This window comes from Clarias gariepinus, chromosome 28 (genome assembly GCF_024256425.1).
Source record: "Clarias gariepinus isolate MV-2021 ecotype Netherlands chromosome 28, CGAR_prim_01v2, whole genome shotgun sequence".
NCBI classification, from domain to species: Eukaryota; Metazoa; Chordata; class Actinopteri; order Siluriformes; family Clariidae; genus Clarias; species Clarias gariepinus.
Window position 1 is genome coordinate 12047829 of NC_071127.1, and position 21832 is coordinate 12069660.

At 36.3% G+C, this 21832-nt stretch overlaps 1 protein-coding gene across 8 annotated transcripts in view; it reads right to left on the bottom strand.

Annotated features, from left to right (window-relative positions):
• The window catches only part of adgrb2 (adhesion G protein-coupled receptor B2), a 450506-nt gene that overhangs the window by 39425 nt on the left and 389249 nt on the right, over positions 1–21832 (bottom strand). For 7 of the 8 annotated variants that reach the window (XM_053490019.1, XM_053490013.1, XM_053490018.1 and 4 more), the window contains 4 exons: positions 20600–20692; positions 10839–10878; positions 10675–10689; positions 8537–9255 (listed from right to left, as the gene is read on the bottom strand). In XM_053490019.1, the coding sequence (XP_053345994.1) occupies positions 8537–9255; positions 10675–10689; positions 10839–10878; positions 20600–20692 (867 nt within the window). The remainder of the gene's footprint in view (positions 1–8536; positions 9256–10674; positions 10690–10838; positions 10879–20599; positions 20693–21832) is intronic. The other variant, XM_053490012.1, reaches the window with a different exon arrangement.

A 21832-nucleotide genomic window follows, 5' to 3' on the forward strand; every position in this document is an offset into this window, starting at 1 on the left:
CGCATTTAACATATTATTTAATCAATCTCTTATTGTTGCTTAAAGTAGCATTCCTCTTGACAGATAGGCCTATTTTATTCCTGTCAGAAAGCCTATTTTTATTTAATATAGACCTTTTTCAGTCACATGACTACTGTACCATGACGGCAATCATAATAGCGGATGGTGAAAGCATCATGCTCTGGGGGTGTTTTTCTGCACAGGAGAAGGACGACTGCACTGTATTAAGGTGAGGATGAACGGGGCCATGTATTGTGACATATTGGGCAAAAACCTCCTTCCTTCAGTCAGAGCATTAAAGATGATGTTGGGTCTTGTGGCTGGGTCTTCCAACATGACAATGACCAAAAGCACACAGCCAGGAAAACCAAGGAGTGGCTCCGTAAGAAGCATACGGACTATTTTAAAGCAAAATAACAGGCTTTTGAGGGTCAGAAATCTGGCTGATAAGCAAGTGATCAAATACTTATTTGACACAGTAATTCATAAATAAATTGTTAAAAATCATACAATGTTATTTCCGGATTTTCTTTTTTTAGATTCTATCTCTCACAGTGGAAATACACCTAGCTCATCAGTAGCCCATAGATCAGACAGTGCTATGGAATATACTGCTCTTCATGCTTATATGGAACCTGTGATTCTGAGTAGCTTAGTCTGCGAGCGTTTTGCAAGACAAGCAAAAATGTTTTAACTAATTTTGACTTAATAAACGTGCAAGGTCTTGATATACGAGTGGTACGTATGCACTTTGTCTGCCGAGCGCCACGTGATCACAACTAAATCCAATGGTTCTTCTCTCTCTCACACATGCTACAGGATGTTAGGTAACTGTCTCCCATGCCAAGTCTTAGTGCACGTGAGTCACTCTAATGACGGAAAGTTTAGATAATTTTAATGACTTAGTTCTTTAAATCTTACTCATCAGAAATAAAATTGAATAAAATTTTCAATATTTCTAACAGACCCCCAACACGCCTTTCTCATACCTTTTGGTCCAAATCATTCGTTCTTTAAAGCTATTAGAGTCTAGAAGAGTCATGTGACCAAAGAATAAACAATTCGGACCAGAAGACTCATGAAAAGAACCGTTCAATTCTGTTTCCTGTGTAATGTATGCATTGCATCTATGGGAGTCACGTGACAAAGGAACGAACGATTCGGACCAAGACTCAAGTGGTAACTACTCATTTCTGTTTCCTGTACATAACCTACAAAGGTTTTGTAATGATTTGCGCATGTGCGCCCAGTAGAAAATGAACGAATCACTCTCCTGAGTCACGTTATAGACTCATTTAAAAAGAACAAATCGTTCATTAACGACCAATTACTACATCACCTGTATAGTCATGTATACTGTTTATTATAACATTGTGACCATGCGTGTTCTCTCTGTCAGAAAGCATTGATTCCGTTAATTTATGCTTTAATTTATCAAGAAATTATTAACACACCAACACAAATGTGTTCAATCACAAATCGAACAAATCTTCAATCACAAAATCCAGATGTGACAGTGTATGAAATTTAAATGGTAATTAGTTATTGACCAAACATGCATGTTTTTCTGTGTTGAGAAAGTACACCACCCACTTAACAATAACCATGTGACAATATACTTTGTATTTGTATTTAAATATTTTCAACCACCTTAGAGAACTTTTTAAATGCTAAATCCCGCCATGGCAATTAATTTGATTAATCAAAGTGCACTAACAGCTATTAGACATGTGACACGCACCACCAGTTTACCAGGAGAAGAAGGTGGGTGTGTGCAGGATTGGCGGGCATTACCAATTTGCATTTTAATAGCATTTGGATTTCTTTATGGTAAAACTGTTGGTACTTCTGTGCACTTTGTGTTGTTTTATAAGCTCTGGTTAAAATGTTCTTTATGTAAAACTTTTATTCTTATGCTTTTCTTTGTGAGAATGTACAGTAACTTTATGCAATATATTCTGTATCCCAAAATATAAGTATATTTTATTTTAAAACAGCATACAGTAAATATCATGTATCTTCTTAGTTCAGTACATAAAATCACAATCATGGGTAAGACTGCAGAATTTAAGAGAGACACAGAATTCAAACTGCTTAACATTTGCTGTGAAGTTTCTACAGTCGGTAATGATTTGGTGTGCCATGTCATCTGCTGGTGTTGATCCTCTGTGTTTTATTAAGTACAAAGTCAACATCCTGTAGTTATCTAACAGAAGATTTAAAGACACTTCATGCTGCTGACTAATTTTATCAATGTGACAATTTTATTTTCCAGCAAGACTTAGCCACAACTAACACTAACTGGCCAGACAACTTACCTGACCTGAAACTCATAGAGAATTTATCTATTGGGTATTGTCAAGAGGAGGATGAGATACACCCAACCCAACAATACATACTGCTATCAAAGTAACCTGGTCTTCAATAACATCTGTGCCACAGTCTGTTCACTTCCATGACGTGCCACATTCAGAAATTGGACATTTCTGTGCTGTAAATCTTATTTTGAAATATTCTAATATTTTGAGATTGTGTAATCAGCGAAATAAAAACAATAAAGTCTTATAATATTTAACTTTACTCGTAACGAATATAAAATATATAAAGGTTTAAATTGAAGTGAACTGAATTAAATTGAATTTTATTCTATTTACAGTATTAAATAGAAAAACCTTTTCCACAATAGGTTTTTGGATGTACAGTAGTGTATATGGGTTTATATCACTATAAAACGCCTATGGTATCTGGTTTAGAATCAGTTATCACAAGCTTACTGCGAATAATGACCTTCTGAGATTTTATAATAAATGACCAAATACTATACAATAGTATATAATAATAATATAAAATAGACAAATATCAATACAAAATTGTAATGTATTTTTTAAAATTTTATAGCATTTTCTTCAATTATAATTTTCCCCCAATGCGTGCAATACATAATTATATGACAAAAACTAAAATTCTTTTCATATGTCATATTTCTCACCAAATTTTAATAAAACAAGTAATTTTGATTGTTTAAGATTAATAAACATTTTGTATGTGTCCCTAGAATTGCGGACCACCCTATCATTTTTGGGTAAATGCCACTTTGAGGAACTGGCTGATGCAATCAGTGACATCACCAACCATCATGGATTTTGAAACAACTGCTGTATTAACTTATTCATATTATAAGTTTGGCCCCATACATGTTTAGGAAAATAAAAATAAAAACAATATCATAATAATATTGAAATAATGCCATTTATTCCTGAAAGCACAAATAAGTTTTAAAATAAATTAGATCTACAGTTCACCCTAGAAATGTAGATCTAATTCACCTACTCACTCATCGTCTATTTATACTGTATTTAGGGTAGCAGGCAGGCTGGATCCTATCCCAGGAGCCTTAGGGCAAGAGGCAGGGTACACCCTGGACAGGGTGCCAATCCATCGCAGGGCACACATACATACACTCACTCACACACTTATTCACAGTACAGTACACATTACAGGCAATTTGGGAACGCCAATCAGCCTAATCTGCAGGTCTTTGGACTGTGGGAGAAAACTGGAGTACCCAGAGGAAACCCACCAAGCACGGGGAGAACATGCAAACTCCATACACACAGAGACGGGAATTAAACCCAGACCCTGAAGGTGCAAGGCGACAGTGCTAACTACTACACCACAATAGTATTATACCACAATTGAATTTGAAACTAACTTTAGTTATCCCTATGCAGACTATAGCAAACAAAAGGCTTGGTTATATCTACATTTATAACCTAATCTATTTATTGTGCTAATCTTTTAATTTTGCTAACAAGAACATGAGTAAATACTTTAATCATCATCTTTCCCATCTCAGCTTTCTTTGAACAACAATCTCATCTCCTGAGGTAAAATGCCTGTCAGTTTTTTTGATAAATACTGTATTTACAGCATACAAAACAACATGTGGATATTGTAGACAATTTAAAAACTGGCATTTAAAAGTTGTAAAATTTGTTAAAATCTTTTACTGTGACAATAAAAGCTTGATTACTGCATGACATCAGTGGATAAGGAAAGTAGCAATTATTACATGTTTCTTCCCGGATATGACATCATATGACCCAATAAATCTTTTGACATGAATATAGTGAATGTATGATGAAGAAAACAAGGAAGTTCGGGGTTAAATTAAGGTTTCTTCTGAGGTAAAATTTGTTTTTGTTTTTTCCTGTCTATTAGCATTTGTTTGTTAAGCCATACTTTTTTTTCATGATATCCTGTCTTTCTGTTAATAGCTTAAGATAAGATTTTCTATTTAAAAAAAGATAAAAATGAAAAGAACATTCTTGTTAGCTGTTAGCTTGTATATAATACATGTATGTATTTATGTGTATGTACTCATGTTCTATAGCACTTATCATGTACAGGATTGCAGGCAGCCTGGAGCCTTTCCAGGGGACTTGGGGCACTAAACAGGGTCCATACACCCAGGAAACATCACAGGATACACAAGCACATATACACTCGCTCAAACACTATGTGCAATTTGGATATAGAGTAACCAACACTGTCTTCTACCCGGAAATGGAAACCCGGAATATGCAGAGGAAACCCACCAAGCACAGGGAGAACGCATACCTGAAGGTGGGACTTGAACCCTCAACCCTGAAGGAGTAAGGCCACAGTGAAAACCACGATGCCACTGTGCCACCAAAATAATAAAATACACAAATATAACTATTTTTTCACACCTATTTGATTTCCTTTTTCCTTTTTTTCATTTCATTTGTATAGTTTTCCTTTTATTATGTGAAATCTACTTTTTTTTCCAGTCCTATTTCTTAAAAGTGGCTCCTTATTAGGCAACACCAATTTGGTTATATACTGTATAAGTAGCAAAAAAGCAGCAAAAAAGCAGCAAAAAAGCAGCGGCCAGAACGGAAAACAGCCCTAGACTGTTTAGACGAAATGACAAACGACCTTATTTATTATATTTTAATACACGACCATTAATGCTAATGTCAAACTGGCTCTCAGGCAAAGGACTAAAAGCACATATTTTTTATGTGACTACTTCCTGTATTCACACTGTGGGGTGCTCTTTAATTTAATACACTGCACAATAACTAGTGTGTGTGTGTGTGTGTGTGTGTGTGTGTGTGTGTGTGTGAAGCACAATATGACATTTCTTAAAGTTTAAAAAGTGGCTCTTAAAAGCATCCCATGTGACCAACATCTCTGTAAAACCATCTATGCTTAGTGTGTGTATGTGTGTGTGTGTGTGTGTGTTTCTCTGGTTTCTCTGTGTATGTGTGTCTCTTTTTAAGAGAGAAGGACAGAACCTAGACACTTCCTTTGGCATTGCATCTTTCGCCTCCATCTGTCCCTCTCTAAATGACTGAGGTTAATTTTGGACCCACAGAAACACAAGTATAACACATATATGTACTGTATGAAGAATTATACAGTTCAGGACTGGACAGACAGCATTCTGACAGGGTGCTTTAAAAAAAGATAAAATATAGCATTTTTTGCAAGTTATGACAGTAGCCAGGTGAGGAGTGTGAATAGGAATCCAGACACCAAATATGTTACCCAAGTATCTATCTGGATTATGAAACAGAGCATGGTATGATAGTTTTAGATACCAGACTAATTTTATACTATTTAAACCCTTCTATAATTAAAACTTCCCCTTATAATTGTCGGATAAAAAATATACTGTATATGAGGCTGCTAAATATATGTACAGTATGTTAGGGATTTTATTCATTTCTGTCTAAAAATATTCAGTTTTTTAGATTGGTGTTGTCTGGAACCTCTATTTTCGCCTCATTATTCTTGTCTTGTCATCTCAAATTATCTCTCACTACATGCTTGTTGTCCTTTCTATCTGTCACCTTCTGCCATCCCATTCTCCTCGTACCTATATACAGAGTCTAATAATTTGAGTCCACTACCAAAAACTGTTTTATTTTTGCATATTTTTATATCTAGTATGCCATAGGAGTCAGGACATTAAATTTAGTTACTAACCAGTGTCATGTACACACAGCAATGATTAATACTGTTATTATTTGAAATATAGGGTCGACCAATACTTAAAATAAAAAGTTAAACCAGGACCATTGTGAAGAATAACAGAACACAGTTGCGAGAGTAAAAACCTTTTTTACTGTATTTTATCTTTATAATCCCCTGCTACACTAATACACTAATCCCATTGTTTCACTAGTACTTGGAAACCATGAAAATAGAAAGATTTCTCAGTACATCAGGGCTATGATCAAACTGCCTGCTTCACATGTGAAACCCTGGCCCCCAAGGAACCCCTTCTAATAGCCTTTTCCCTTATTATTAATAATAATAATAATAATAATAAAAGTCCTGGTTTGATCATTAAAGGCTTTCTTTTTTTTTGCAGGACAATAAGGCATGACCTCATACCGCCCACTGCACCACTTGCACATTACAGGAACTTGGCTGGGAGACATTGCCACATCCTCTGTACAGTCCTGACCTCACTCCAAGTTATTTTCACTTATTATAACCACCTGGGAGGCCAATGTTTCAGATGTGAAGCTGGCAGACTGATCAGATCTCTGGCTTAGTGAGAAAACTTTCTACCTTGATGGTACCAAACACGAGTGAACCACTGGGATAAATGCATTAGTGTAGCAGGGGATTATATAGAGAAATAAAGGTAGTTTTTATTCTTATGGCTATGTTCTCTTTTTCTGCATGATCAAAAGTCTCAGTCTGACTTGAATGCCCATTAAAAAAAAAAAAAAACTAATATGGAAAAATCCTAATATACTGTATATGCAAACCTGGTGTTAACACAGAGTAATGTAAGGGGGAAAAAAACGTTCCAAAGTTCTTACTGTCAACATTATTGGACAACATTCAGACAGAAAAGGCTACAAAGCCATAGCAAAAACCTTCAACATTTTTTCAGTGCAACTGGTTTAATAATATTTAGGTAGAAATCCATAAAAGCCTAATGTTGCACCATAAAAGATTTCTCAGAGTCATGATACAGAAGGTAAGAGATTAAAAGCATTCAGATAAATCAGAACTCTTTTGATACTCTATTAGTTAAAACAAAGATATATATTTTTTGGGCATAACTTAGCTCATTATGCTTAGAGCAGGTAGGGTTGTGTGCACAGAGAAGCACGAAGGTGGGAGCATCATGAAATGGATGCAAACAAAACCGGGCTGTTGTGATGTGTCATCAAAGGAAACATAAATAGACTTACACAGGAAATGTTAATCCTATTAGCAAAAAACCTGGAAAAAATATGGACATTTCACCAAGATACAAAGTCCCAACACTTAGCCAAATAAACTTGAGACGGCTTTGAATGAAAACATAGAGAGGATTCGAAATTACACATCTATCAAAGAGCCTCTGGTAACCTTGGGGAATTAAAGACAATTTGGCAAGAGAAATTGGCCAAAATTGAACCACAGTGCAGCAACAAATAAACCAATTATTTGTTACCATAAACATCACAAGGCTCTAATTACCAAGAACTGGTCTGCAGTAAAGTACTAATGTTGGTAATTTGTGGTGCTTGATATAATATATTTAAAAGAAGTCAAAACACATTAAGTGTAAATTAAAAAAATACACACCGTAACCCTATTAAATAATAAAAAGAGATGTACAAAAGAAGACTTTTTTTTTTCATTGCACATCTTTAAGCTTGGGCCTATTACTATGTTTCTTGGTTTGAATTTAATTCTTCCAATTCCAATTATGATTATGAATTATTATAGCTTGTTACTGCATACCAATGTACTGCCCCTTATCATAGATTTCAATGATGTTTTAAGTTTGATCCGAAATAAAACATGCACCAAACACATGTACAGTACAGTACTTGCGTCCAACTTAACTCACGCACACACTATACTAATGATGGGTGAAGTGGATTTTCCCATGAAACCAAACTAGACAAATCTTTCTTGGTTGCATGGTGGTAGAACATTTGTCTACAGTAATTATCATCTCTTTTACTTGCTATTATGCATTGAGCTCAATGATGATCCTTAATCAGAAATTTCCTGGGACTCTATTAAAAGCTATTCCTTATCGACCTATGCTACATTAATATTTTAAATAGGTATTTGTAACATATGTGTGCATTAATGCCAATCCCTAAGCTGTGTATCTGTTTTGCTCTTGTTTTTCATTAGGTAACTATCATTGCATCATGCTGCCAAAAACTCTTCAAAATCAAAAGTTGCTTCCTTAACTTTCCAGCAGGAAAAGTTATATTATTGGTTTGAAATAGCTTTAAGACACTTTAGGCAAATGTTTCTATCAAAGAGTACCCATGTAAAGAGTTATCTTTCATTTTGAAACAATGTATTCCTGAACATATTAGGATTCCGGTAGTCTAATAAGACCTTTGCAAGATGATACACTTTTATACACTACAAGAGTGGTGCCAGATTCATCATTGTAATTACAGATGGACTTGTCCCAGTTTTATCAGGACAGCTTTAAACCTGTGTGCCAGGAAAAGGGCTGAGCTTTACTTACTTCCAGGGAGCCAGCTGAGACATTGGCATTGGCACTGCCCAAATTGCGGGGCAGGGTCCGGGTGCGTTCTGCCTTGCTGGAAGTGAAGATCTGCCTGATGGATGGTCGGCTTGGCTTCACCTGCAGCGTGCGGGCACTGGCGAGGCCGGGTACCTGCTTGACAGTACCATAGGATCGGTTCAGACCTACACCAACATGGTCCACAGTGGCAAAGTCCGCTGGGTACGGCTCGCTCTCGGCCGGGTGCAGGGTCATTGGTGAAGGGGGCGGAGGAAAAGGTGGGTCTTCCACGCTGATATTGAGAGGCTTTTCCTCTTCCTGCATCGGATTGGGCTTGAGGCTGACCGTCCGCCGTGGTAGTACCATGTAGTCCCCTTCACCACCACCTATACTGCTGGTTGGGTCAGTGGCAGTAGATGACCGTGCCCAACCCAGAGCACTCTCCGTGCACAAGTAAACTGGTGCAGAACGTTGGTGCTGACCCTGCTGTTCCATGTTGACCTCCTTTTTCCGGGGTGTCTCATTAAGTTCGTTTAACGTGCCCAGAGTTGGCACCTGTGCCAGGAGGTTCGGTGGAGGGATATTGCCAGGCAGACTGCTGAAGTTGAGGCCTTCTTGATGCGTGGCTAACTTAGGATCATCCTCATCATCCAGTGAAATGCGTGACAGTGTGCCTGTGATGCTAGCTGGGTTGCACGTGTTCACCTCCTTGAAGATGACTGAGGGAGCGAGAGAAGGAGGAAAGAGAGACAGAAAGGAAAAGAGAGGGCCCAAAGGGGGGGAAGACAAGAAAGAGGGAGTGCACACAAAGGCAGGAAAGAGAGAAAAAGACAGAAGCAGAGGTCGAGTGCACAAGACAAGATAGACGGCAAGAGAACGCAGAGCGAAAAAAAGTGAACGGCACAAAGTGAAAACGCATAGCAGAGAGATAAAAGAATGAGAAATGATGAACAGTAACAGATAGCAAGACAGTGTATGATAGACAGATTGTAGACATAAAACAAATACATAACAGAGGTCACAAAGTTAGCCCAAGTATGTGGATACGAGAGGTTAATAAAGACCGGTGAGGAAAGAATAAATGAGGAAATGGGAGGAAAATATCAAAGGTAAGATAGAGAGAATGAGCACATTGGAAAGGAAGCCAGAAATCAGAATGATGAAAGAAAAAAAGGGCACAATTTTTTTCCCATGGTATGTTGTTAAATCATAGCATGCAGGTGTGAAGGAATGGAACAAAAGTAAAGCAGAGTTCTGATGAAGTTTCACAGATTTGCATGCACAGAAAAATTCAATAATCCTCCTGGAGGAAAAGGATTTAACATCTTATTATCTGAATAACAAACATCACGCTTGAAGAATCTCATGATCTTGTAATTACTGCTTAGAGTCAAATGCAAAAAAAGTGGTCAGAGGTGAATTTTTGAATTAGTAGTTTCATCTAAATGTCATTCAATCATTTAATTAGGCTGCTAAATGTGCATGCAATTTCCATGAAGTCCAGATTCATAAACGGTTATATCTGTGTTTTATAGTTCTTGGTCATAATTCTATATAAACACTGGGAATAAGCATTATTGCAGTTTTATATGAAATAAAAATTATTTAAACAGAAATGATTGTTTTTAAACAAGCAGGAGTTTATAATGTCATTTATAATAAAAAAATATATATATGCAAAAAATATTTAATTTCAAAAATCATAAATGTTTTCAGTGTTTGTTATGAATGCTTTTGGATGGCAGCTTAAGCCAATCATTTCCAATTTTTAAATCTCTTTTTTATTAAACATGTTCTGTAGTAATTAAGCAGTGTTTTCGAAGCCCTTTGGCAACTTGGAACATTACAAGCTAAATTAAGCAAAAGATCTAAGTTTATTGCTGATTAGATTAGCTATATTTGAATTTCATCTCCACTTTTACGCCCACTAAACAAACAACATTCTATGCTTCTACATTAGTCTTTTTGTCTACACGAAAACTTTGATAGTTAGTCAATTTTAAATATATTTTACATATTATGCAGACCTTGGCACTACATAGTATATACATAAGGCAAAATAATAACAACAAATCTATTTTAGCTAAAAGGAAAAATTTAAAAACAGAAAAAAGGGGAAATGCTTAAATTGAACTTACATGGATGTCCTCTCTCTGTAAATGATAAGGACACAATGTTAAGCAGTCTTACTATTCATTCAGCAAGAAATAAATCTCAATTTCCAATGTATTTCTAATATATATATATAATTCAGAGCAAGACAGAGAGAGAGGACAGAATAGAAGGGCTTAAAAATACTTACCTGTTTGACATGCCAGGTCCACATCTTTCTCAAAATCGGTCTGTAGAAAGAAGAATGAATTAATATGGGTATAATAAGTGCAACATAATTACTAATTACTGCTTAAACAAATAAATTATTGAGCTGATGATTATTTCCGGGAATGTGTTCCTCTTATATAGTAATATAAGTTTTATAATATAATATAATAAGCGTACAGTACAGTATCCTGGAGACATTTTGTATTGTATGTAATAAAACATGAACATTGCGGGATAACAATAACAGGCATGTCTATCCTGTATTAATTGTAATTGTCCATCCTTATTAAAACGCTATCAGATTAGGCCATGCCCACGTTGTGTGTTAATCCAGATACAGACAACCAGAAAGCAATATTAACATTATGCTGAACTATATACTTCATGCAAATGGTAACAGATGGATATCAGTTGTCTTAAGGAGTAATTACACCAAGGGATGTCCTTATGTAAGATACCGCGCTTATCTACTCTTTACCACTTTAAAGCAGAGCCGGCACAAATGCCTCTCTTTAACCAGCCATTCCCCCCCCTCCCCCCCATTGACAAAAGTCATAGGAAACAGAACGATTTATTCCATTTGATAAACTCAACCAGGCAACTCTGTTAGCAGCATTAGATCATCGAGACGATTTCATAGTTGTGAGTTGTGAGTGGAAACGTGCTCAAATATATAACAAGAATTATCTTCCTTTCAAACAATAACGTTGTTGTTGTTTATGAGCAGTTGCCATGGTAATGAAAGAGCCCACAGATAGAAAGAAAGTGATTTTTTGCCCAATGGAATGTTTTTACTGTATAGGATACTGTATGTAATAGTATATTGCATTTCTAGTAAGCACGATTGCATGCAAGAAATAAGATTTTTCTTAGCCGCAAAAACAAAACAGAAGATTAAGTGGATTAAGTGTGTGCAAAAGCACATCAGAAGGATTGATGAGGATTTTACTCCACAGAGAGTCGCGCTACATGCTGAGCAGTTTCGGGGTTCATGCACTAGCAAAGTGATAGAAGGTGCATTGCATGATACTCTTCATATGAGAGACATCCCCAACAGTACTTGGTATTTTCAGGTACCCAAATGGAAGTATTTGTACTATGGATCTATCCGTACTCAGTCTGATAAAAAAGTGGTATTAGTGCAGCCGTAATTAAACAACTGAGATAATGGTAGAACCATTTATACTTCTGCATGCTGCATAGGCATGAATTCTACATCTGAACCAGTTTCTCTTGGTGACCAGTTTCTCTACTGTACCTTAACAAACATGGCTGGTAAGAGTCATACAGAAGATGCAATTGTGGCACCATGAACAGTAATGAATTCTGGACAACTTGCAGGAAAGGGTTCACAGTCATCAAGATAATGTTAATAGTGCTATAGCTGTTCATATGAGTGATGCTGATAATAAGCAAAACCTTACAGATTTGTATGCATTTTACTTTAATTAAAAATAACAGATTTACTGTTAATTAGGCACAAATTACTGTAACCTTTACCTTGATGTCACACTGGCACACTACATGTTGTTTCTACTTTGTTTGCAAGTTTATAGCTGCTAATGTTGCAGCTGGTGAAATACGCACTGTGCAGTATTAATGTTTTTATTTTAGTGTTAATGAAAAATGGTTGCAGATATATATTTATGAAAATTATGAAAATAAGTTGTTTGATGTGCTATTCTGCACATTTGAACAGATAAGCAAAGTGAGTAACCTGTACTTGCTACACTAATTTAACTAATTTCTTTGTTTGGTGATGTTTCCATATACATTAACTGATATGTTCTGTGTAAAAAAAATAATACTAAGATGCATCTTATTTACCAATTTCTGTGCATCAGTCATTTACATGAACAACAGGAAATTGAAATTTTAAGTTTATCAAAACATAATGCATACTTAAAGAATAAGTCTTTTTTTATTTCCTAGTTTGAATGTAGGCTTATAAACAATGTAATAAATAGATTTGTGATTCTACATAAGTAACCTCTCATCAATCAAAGAGGGTCCTTTTGTGCCCTTTTGCTTTCTGTTCTGTTGCTGTACATTATCAGCATTTAATGATTGCTATTATTGAAATGCTTTTTTAAATATACAAAAACGAAAGGGCTTCTTACTCTTTAATGCAAAGCTAAACTAATTAAAGTAAAACTAAATCTTCACAAGATGTTTATTAAATTAATATTTGTTCCATTTACGCCCACAACCCTGTACAGGAATAATTGTTATAGAGAATTAATTAATTTTTTTTACACACACAAAAAAGGATAAAATAATAATAAATGTGATATTTGATCATTTCATATGAATGACTTAAATGAAAGCAATGCAAAAAAAAGACAAATATGACTATCGTATAAAATAGGATAAAATAAATGGCACCTTATATAATTTCTGTTCAAGTTAAACCTGGACTTTTGATTGCGCAGAACAAAAAATAATCCCAGAGGTAGAACTTTTTCTCAGTATGCTGGAGCCATAAAGAAACTTCCTTAACCATGAACGAAATCCTGGTCTCCATGAACCCCTTTACATGGGATATGGCTTACTGTACGTGGGATAACTGCTAACTGAGTTCTTGTTGCAGCAAGTTGCATTTTACCACGAGTATATCACAGTATTACAGTGCTGTGCTTAAAGTCTTCTGTAAATTTCAATCCGTTTTATTCCTTTATTCACAAGAAATTTAATCACAAGTCAATTGTTTGTTTACTGTTTATATCTGTGTGCTTTTTAGGGACTTTATAAGTGTAACACAAAAACTGTAAGTGACACATATATGCTCAGGAATAATATATCATATATAATATAATAAATATATAATATAATAATGTAATATGATTAGGAAGAAAATTAGAATTGCCAAAAGTTTTAAAAGTCAAGGAACTTTTAGTTTGGCTGACAAAAACCTTTACACACAACTTACCCTAAAGAATGATGCATTATTGCATAACCTTTATTAGTTTGTGCATTACTATAGCAATTCGTAGATGAATGATGTAGTCTTTTATGATTGTTTATTTTTTTACAGCATGGAATACACAAATAACAGTCGAATCAGAATTGTATACACTGCAGAATTTCCAGCGTTGCGTTAACAACCAGTGTGCCAAATTAACACCGTACAGGGTTTATATAGGTCCAGTTAGACTTCTAAAATCTGACAGTGTTAAATCAACCGTATGAGAATCTGACGAATACCTACGTGTGTATACTGTACTGCAGCAAGGAGCTGTATGGAGAGTGTTGGGAATGCTGTGTTCTGAGCAGAAATGAGCTATTTCTGTGTAGTGTGAGAGGAGTGGATTGAGAGCACAAAGACAGCTGGCACTTGGCTGAGTGCGAGACAGCAGATTAAAATGAAAAGTTTTGGGTCAACTATCATAATTTAATCTTTCACAAGAAAAAAAATAAGTATATTGCAACACCTCTACAATCTACTGCAATGTCTCCACGATGGGGGGAAAATGCAGCAACGATCATTTCAATAATTCATGTGTATATGTATTGTGTACTGTATATGGAGCATATTGTCCTGTATGGCTGCTGCGGAATATACAGTTGATTAGTAGCGACTTTACATTTTTAACAGGTAATATGCAATCAAGTGATCATACAGTACACTCAATCGCGCTTCTCTGACTGGAACAAATTGGTAGTGATTTTAAAGCTCGAATGACTCACATCGGCTAGATGCTAACGCTTATTCAGAGGCTAATACATGAATGAAAACACCAGAGACGGGATTGATCGAAATAATGCATTTAAAAGTGATGAAGTCAATAAACCGAAGGAAAACATCATCATCATGATTCGGGGAAATGAACAAGGATCATTTTTTTGCAAGAATTCAATGAGAGCGATGATGTTTTTTTGCAAAAATTCAATGAGAGCGGCTTCTGTGTCTTCGTGTGTGTTTGTGTCGAGCGCTTGGATTCACAGCAACCAGTCGACACACTGGTTTAACCTGACACTCAATAAACTTGAAGTAAAACCTGCTGACTGCAAGCTACTTATCTAATTAGCCGTCTAATCTGTTCACACTATGCCATTGATTGCAGTCTAAAATTCACAACTGGTACAACACCACACACACACACACACACACACACACACACACAAAGAGTGTGATACAGAGGTTGGAGATTTCGACATTTGATTTCGATTTGATATGTAGTATCAATGTAATTAATAGTAGAGTTGAACATTAAATATAATGATTCCATAATAAGTTTATCTGTAATAAAGCATAACAAAGCATGCTCCTATAAGAAAATGATTCATTATGTTTCATATCAAGCAACATTATACCACAGTAAAGCTGAATGTTCTTAAATATTGAATATCCTGTTACAGCTCTGCCAGTTATTACAATATTCAACTTGTACTTTTATCTATTTTAAACATCCACAAGACAAGTTAGTGCTAACACTCGTACAGTGTTAAGATTTAAACTGTTATTTTTATCAATGGATTCAACGGATTTTATTTCTCTTGAAGTAAATTCAAGTCACAAAGCATTGACACTGGAGACTCCTTTCATAAATTTTAAATAAACCATTAATTCCAGAAATCTGAATCATATCAACAATTTTTTAAATATCCATCTTCATATTGTACCTCCTATCCAGTGAACACACAGTTACTTAACAAACCATATACTACAGGTAATTTGAGAATCCCAGCCAAATTACAGCATGCCTTTGGACTGTAGGAGGCAACTGAAGTACCTGGAGGAAACCGACCAAGCACATGGAGAGCATGGACACAGGCTGAAAGTGAGACCTAATCCCCCAACCCTGTAGGTTAGAGGCGACAGTGCTAACCACTAGGCCACCATGCCACCAGTCATGTTCCTTTTTTAAAATAACTCAATCACACCTTCTATACCACTTATCCTGTTCAGGGTTTCAGAAGGCCTGGACCCTATACCAGGGTACTGAGCAAGAGACATGGTACCCCATGGAAGGGGTGCCAATACTTAGCAGGGCACACAAACTACAGTGAATTTGGAAATGCCAGTTAGTCTGTTACTATATAACTGACAATATATAACAACAAACACATTGGTATAAAAGCTGTGATTTAAATTACAGTTAAAGATGCTGTTGGGACAGCAGTATCTCATGTGGTTCAGGCTCTGGCTTGCTGACTGGAGTGTTGGAGGGTCAAAGTTTCACCAATTCTGGGTCACCACTGTTGGGTCCTTGGGGAAGACCCTTAACCCTAATCCCTTATGGAACACAGTCGCTACATGCAGCGCCAGTCCCAAGCCAGGTTAGGAAATGGGAGGGTTGCAACAGAAATGGCATCTTCCCAAAAAAATCTAATTTGGGCACCCCTATGATAAAAGTCCAACTTTCAGAGATACTATTACAGAATATTAAGCATATTTGTTTTTTTACCGGCACTGGTAAGCACTGTCGCCTGGCACCTCGAGGTTCCGGGTCCAATTCTCACCTGGGTCTGTCTGCATGGAGTTTGCGTTGGTCCCCCCATGTTTGGTGGGTTTTTCCAGTACTTCGGTTTCCTCCCACAGTCCAAATACATGCAGATTAGGTTAATTGGTGTTCTCAAATTGCCCGTAGTGTGTGAGTAAGTGTGTGTGTGTGTGTCCTACAAAGGATTGGTACCCCATTCAGGGTGTACCCTGGCTCGTGCCCTAAGTACCTGAGTACAGGATAAAGCGGTACAAATGATAAGTGAGAGTAAGAGTGGTTTTTGGATCTCTTAGATTTCATGGAGAAAGAAATTAAATGTTTTAGAGAACTATGTTTACAAATAAGACTTTCATATTGTGCTGTTGAACTTAAATATCATAAACAGAATGCAACTCATCCAAGTTTAAAATGAAGAATGTGACCCATAACCTGAAAGAGCTCATGATCAAAGGTAATAAGGGTGCAATGTTAAGAACAGCAAATACACTCCTTTAAACTCTCTGAAGTACCTGGATCTGGAGTATCACCAGAGGAAAGCATACAACGGCTAAACTTCAGCTGAACCTCAAAATTCGTGGACTATAAAGCCTCTCCCGCTTTTTCAAGTCTACCTGTCTTATTGGCCAACTGTTAGAACTGATAGTGCAATAAATTATTTGCTTTTCCTTCCGTTGTTGACTGCAACTGTAATTTCACATCACATCAATACTTTATTACGGCATTTCTTTTAGGTCCTAATGAATTTTTAATCAGGGTTTGGTAAAAATTCATGAAACTAAAGGTTTTCCTAAATGTATGACTGATCCAAATTTCAGGAGGCTAAGATTTATCCTGCATAAATGATCTATTATTAGGATTAGATTTTAATAAGTGTAATCTACGAGGGGTTTTTAAGTCAAACCAGGCTGTTTCTCATAAATGAGGGCATTAAAGCCTCCAGTAGAAGTGATTGCCACGTCGCTTGTACAGCCCTGACTTCACTACAAGCTATTTCCACATGTTCGGAGTTCCTGGGAGGCCAGCGTTTCAGATCTGAAGTGAGCAGTCCGATCATGAAATCTTTCTACCTTCATGGTATCCAAGCACTAGTGAAAAGTTGGAATGAGTGCATTACTAAATGCATTAGTGTATTTTAGAAAAAATAAAATGAGGTTTCACCATTTTATAACTATATTCTGTTGTTATTCACAATCACAAGTCCTGGTTTCGCTGATCATAAAAGTATCTGAGTAAAAACTAAAACGATGATGTCTAGTGGTTTTTGGTGAAATATTGAAATCTAAGCACACTGCAGTAGAGAGGGGGAATAATCATGCCTCTTATGCAAACCCAAAAACACTAATGGTAACAGATTTATCGCTTTTCTGATGTTTTTACTAATTGCTCGAGTGCAGTTATAAACAGTCTGACACTGCCAATGGAGCATTAAACTGCCAGTCTGTATCACGGGCGATGTGAAATATTGATTCGAATTACCTTTATCTATCATTCGTCTTCTACTTCCTGGACATGTCTTGTGTGAGTACATTAAGGGAGCTAATACCACAGTGCTGTTGAATTCTCAAATTTGATCGGTCAGAAGATGGTGATTACATTTCTTTAACAGCAGATCAGCAGTAGTTCTAATAAAATAAGTTATTTTGATATCTGTTCATTATTACATATGGGATATGCATTCTTTCTTATACCTGTTTCTATAGTAACAGCTAATTTACAGGTATGCTTATAAGGAAAAAAAGTTGGGAAGGGAATTGTATACTGTATTTTCGCTACAATGTACCAGAAAAGAGGAACTAACTTGTCTTGAAATCATTAATTAATAGAAATTTGGAAAAAAATAAAGTGCTTTGGAATGTGCACCACACCAAACTATCACTGATTAATTTCCTATTACAGTCTCACTTACTTATCACCGATACAGCTTAATCATGTATACAAGGTTACAGGGGGCCTGAAGCCTATCCCAGAGGACTTATGTAAATCATGAGCCAGGGTACAACATGGTCGGGGTGCCAATCCATCACATAAATACACACACTCATTCTTACAATATGAGCAATTTGGGAAGGCAAAATTGCATGTCTTCGGGCTTTGAGAGGAAACCCACCAAGCACGGGGAAAACATGCATAGCCCATGCACACAGACCTAAGGTGGGAATCGAACCCAGACTCTGTAGGTGCAAGGCGACTATGCTAAACACTAAGCCACTGTGTTGCCCATTGATGTACTGTATATTTTACTTACTTATTCCACTGACTGCAATAGACCTACTTACTACTGCAGAAGGGGGTTGGATTCAAGGTTATTCTTGAAGCTAGCTAAAATTTACTGTTGTGAAACTCAAACAAATACTGTATGTCGTTCCAATCAAAAATCTACTCCCTGAGAAATGTGGACTGCCTGAATGATGGCACAAGATGGGCAGATTTAATATAAAAGGCTTAGGTCCTTCTTTAGTCTAAGTCTGAGATGTCAACAGTGTCTTAACACTGACAGACAGGAGCTTTCTAGATTGTCCTCATGAACTGAGTTAAAGAATAATAATAAAAAAAGGATGCTGTGTTTTTATACACGATTAGCCACAACATAAATGCCATAACTAGGTAAATTAAATAATAAAGAAAAACCATCGATTATTAATTATATACCAGTAAACCAATCTATTCTCAACCCACATGCAGAACAAATTGCTGGAAAAAGCAACAAAATCAATGCTGGCCACAATAGAAAGGTATCAGAACACCCAGTGCATCACAGCCTGCCGTGTATTGAGTTCAAGGTCATTGATCTAACTTCCAAATTCCCCAGACAAACAAGTCTGCTCCATTAAGACCCCACCCTCAACCCATAGCATCCCTAAACAATAGAGGATTTATTGTCAGCATCCCAGTGCCAGGCGCAAGAGGTCATATGCACGACAGCACGAAGGGAATCTACAATACACTATACTGTGCTTAAGGTTTGTGTTTTAATGATATGGCTGTTCGTGGTATATTATGCAGGAGGTAATGTTGGGTTATGGATGCTGTCTATGTGTCTTTAATGTGCGGTTTTGCAAAGTGTACATTTGATAAATGTAATAAAGCTAGGTTGAAGCATCTGTTACACTATCTACACAGTAACATCATTTCTGCATGAAGCTCGTACTTTATTTCGTGTATTTTATGATTTTACGTAATCCTATTGCTGTTGTTATTATTGCTGTGTAGCAGTACAATAAATCAGACTTTATCGCATATACTATAACATAAGCAACAGTAGTAAAATTTTTGCTCATAACTTTATGATCATTCTGTCATGAATTTATGTTGGCCAACATCTGCACGACTGTAAACCTCATGCATCATGGTAGACATGCATCTCTCCGAGCGAGGCTCCTGCTGCTAACTGTTATTTATACAGTTCTACTGCACTGGCTATACCGTTTATTAAGACATTTTTTTACATTTTATGTAAAAATTGTCAAAATTGCTTACAGTTTGTTTTTTAAAGGGGTTACAAGTCAGAGTATATGACGGCCTGAAGATAAATTACAGTCCTGGCATTGGGCAGTGGGTGCTGAGGGCACGGAAATAGATAATGATTAAGCCTGTGGCTATAGCGATGCCTGTGGATATGTTTCTTCTAGAATGAATAAAGTGGCAGATGGAGAAAAACACAGCTGTCTCTCCTTAAATATAGTCGTTTAGAAGGGAACTGTATCATCCTGAATTATATCAACTGTTCTAACCTACTGAAGAAGCAAGCAGTACTACAACAATCCAAATAAAGGAGGAAGACTGATGGAAATAAAAAGGTTGATAACATGGACATTTTGCAGCATTTTTAAGAATATGTTAATATTAAAAAACATACTTTTCTAATACTTTTCTAAACATTTAAAGTCCAGTGAAGAGTGTAAGGTATTATGATCTAATAAGAAGAGTCTTGTGCCCCCTCACTGTCCTTCCTGACTCCTTATGTAGTAACACCTTTTACATCCTGTATCCAGACGAATATACTGTACAACCAAACAACTCTTGTGAGCTGGAACCCTTTTGTTTACCCAGGAGAATGCAAATGTACAGTATTTCCATCTCTCTATGACTGACATGTTAATGACTGGTTCGTTTGATGGTCTTGACACAACACCGCATGTGCTCTCTTTGCTCTGAATGAACAGACCTTTAGACACCATGCCTGCGTGTGGACACAAAAAGCAATAACTCTTCTTAATTCAGCTTAAAACATATCTCGGACACTCTTCTTCCTTTTAAACCTAACCGAGAGGATGAGGTGAAATGAGATGCTATTCACCATGATCTGCACCTGGCCGTTTTTGCAGGAGTCTGGCGAGTTTTCACTGTCGTCCTTACATCCACCCATCCTACATCGCACAGCATCCTGTACCTGAGAAAGAGAGAGAGAGAGAGAAGAAGAAGAAGAAGAGGAAGAAGAAAGTTATAGATTATGATTTATGGATATACATTAAACGTATCATTTTATAATCAAAATTATACTTTACATTTTTGTAATCAAAATCTATATTGTCATCATTCACGTTGTATAAGTTAAAATGTGCATAAAATCATGCAAACACAGGTAAAGAGCATCAGCTGAAAAATCTTTGCTCAGTCATTTTTCTATCTGTCAGCTTTTCAGTTCCAGTCAATGATGAATAGAACCTGATGTAATGTCCACCTCTTTAGCTTTATGATTTTTAGATGCTTTTCCGCACCCAAGAGTGCTGTTTTAATTACCAAAGCTTCAGGTTCCAATAAAGAACCTTTTCTGTATATTTACAAACATGCATGAGATCGGAAAATGGTTATAACAGTTTAGAAATCATGCAGTAAATAGACCCACTATACTGTATAACCAAAACTGATTGAACAAGTTTTGGCTTAGAGGGATTTAATATATAAATATGCATAAATTCTCAAAAATTAAATGAATAAATAAAAATGAGTGTCCAGTTATAATTGCTCTCCATCCTTTTTAAATATAATATAATATTTTATCAGCATAATGGCATGTGCTATCTCTTTTTAAGTTGTCTTAAAGAAAAGGGGGAAAAAAAGAAAAGAAAACTCTAGGCAGAAACATAACAATGTAATTAAACTGTATTTCATCTATTTAGATAAATATGAATGCTAAGCACAAAAGGATGAGGCTGACATTCGCAAACTTATTATGCATTATGCTGCCTTTCTCATTGATATGTGGATATAAATGCTCCCCGCTGCATGCAGACCTTCTTCCACACTACACGATCTGCTCATTACTCCTGATTGAATGATTTTAATTATCCATTGTTTATTAAACTGCGTAATCATTTTACTATGCGTCCCGTGTATAGACCAGCTAGGACATCGAGATTGAATGCGCGGTTTATATCCGGAACGTCCCCAAAGAAAATGTGTGGAAGGAAGCATAAACAATACCTTCCAAGGCCCGGTTTATTGCTAACACAGAACTAATAATGATAATAAGTATGCTGGAGATGGAGACAGACCTGCCTCGCAAAGCTGAATCTATCACTTTAATCTG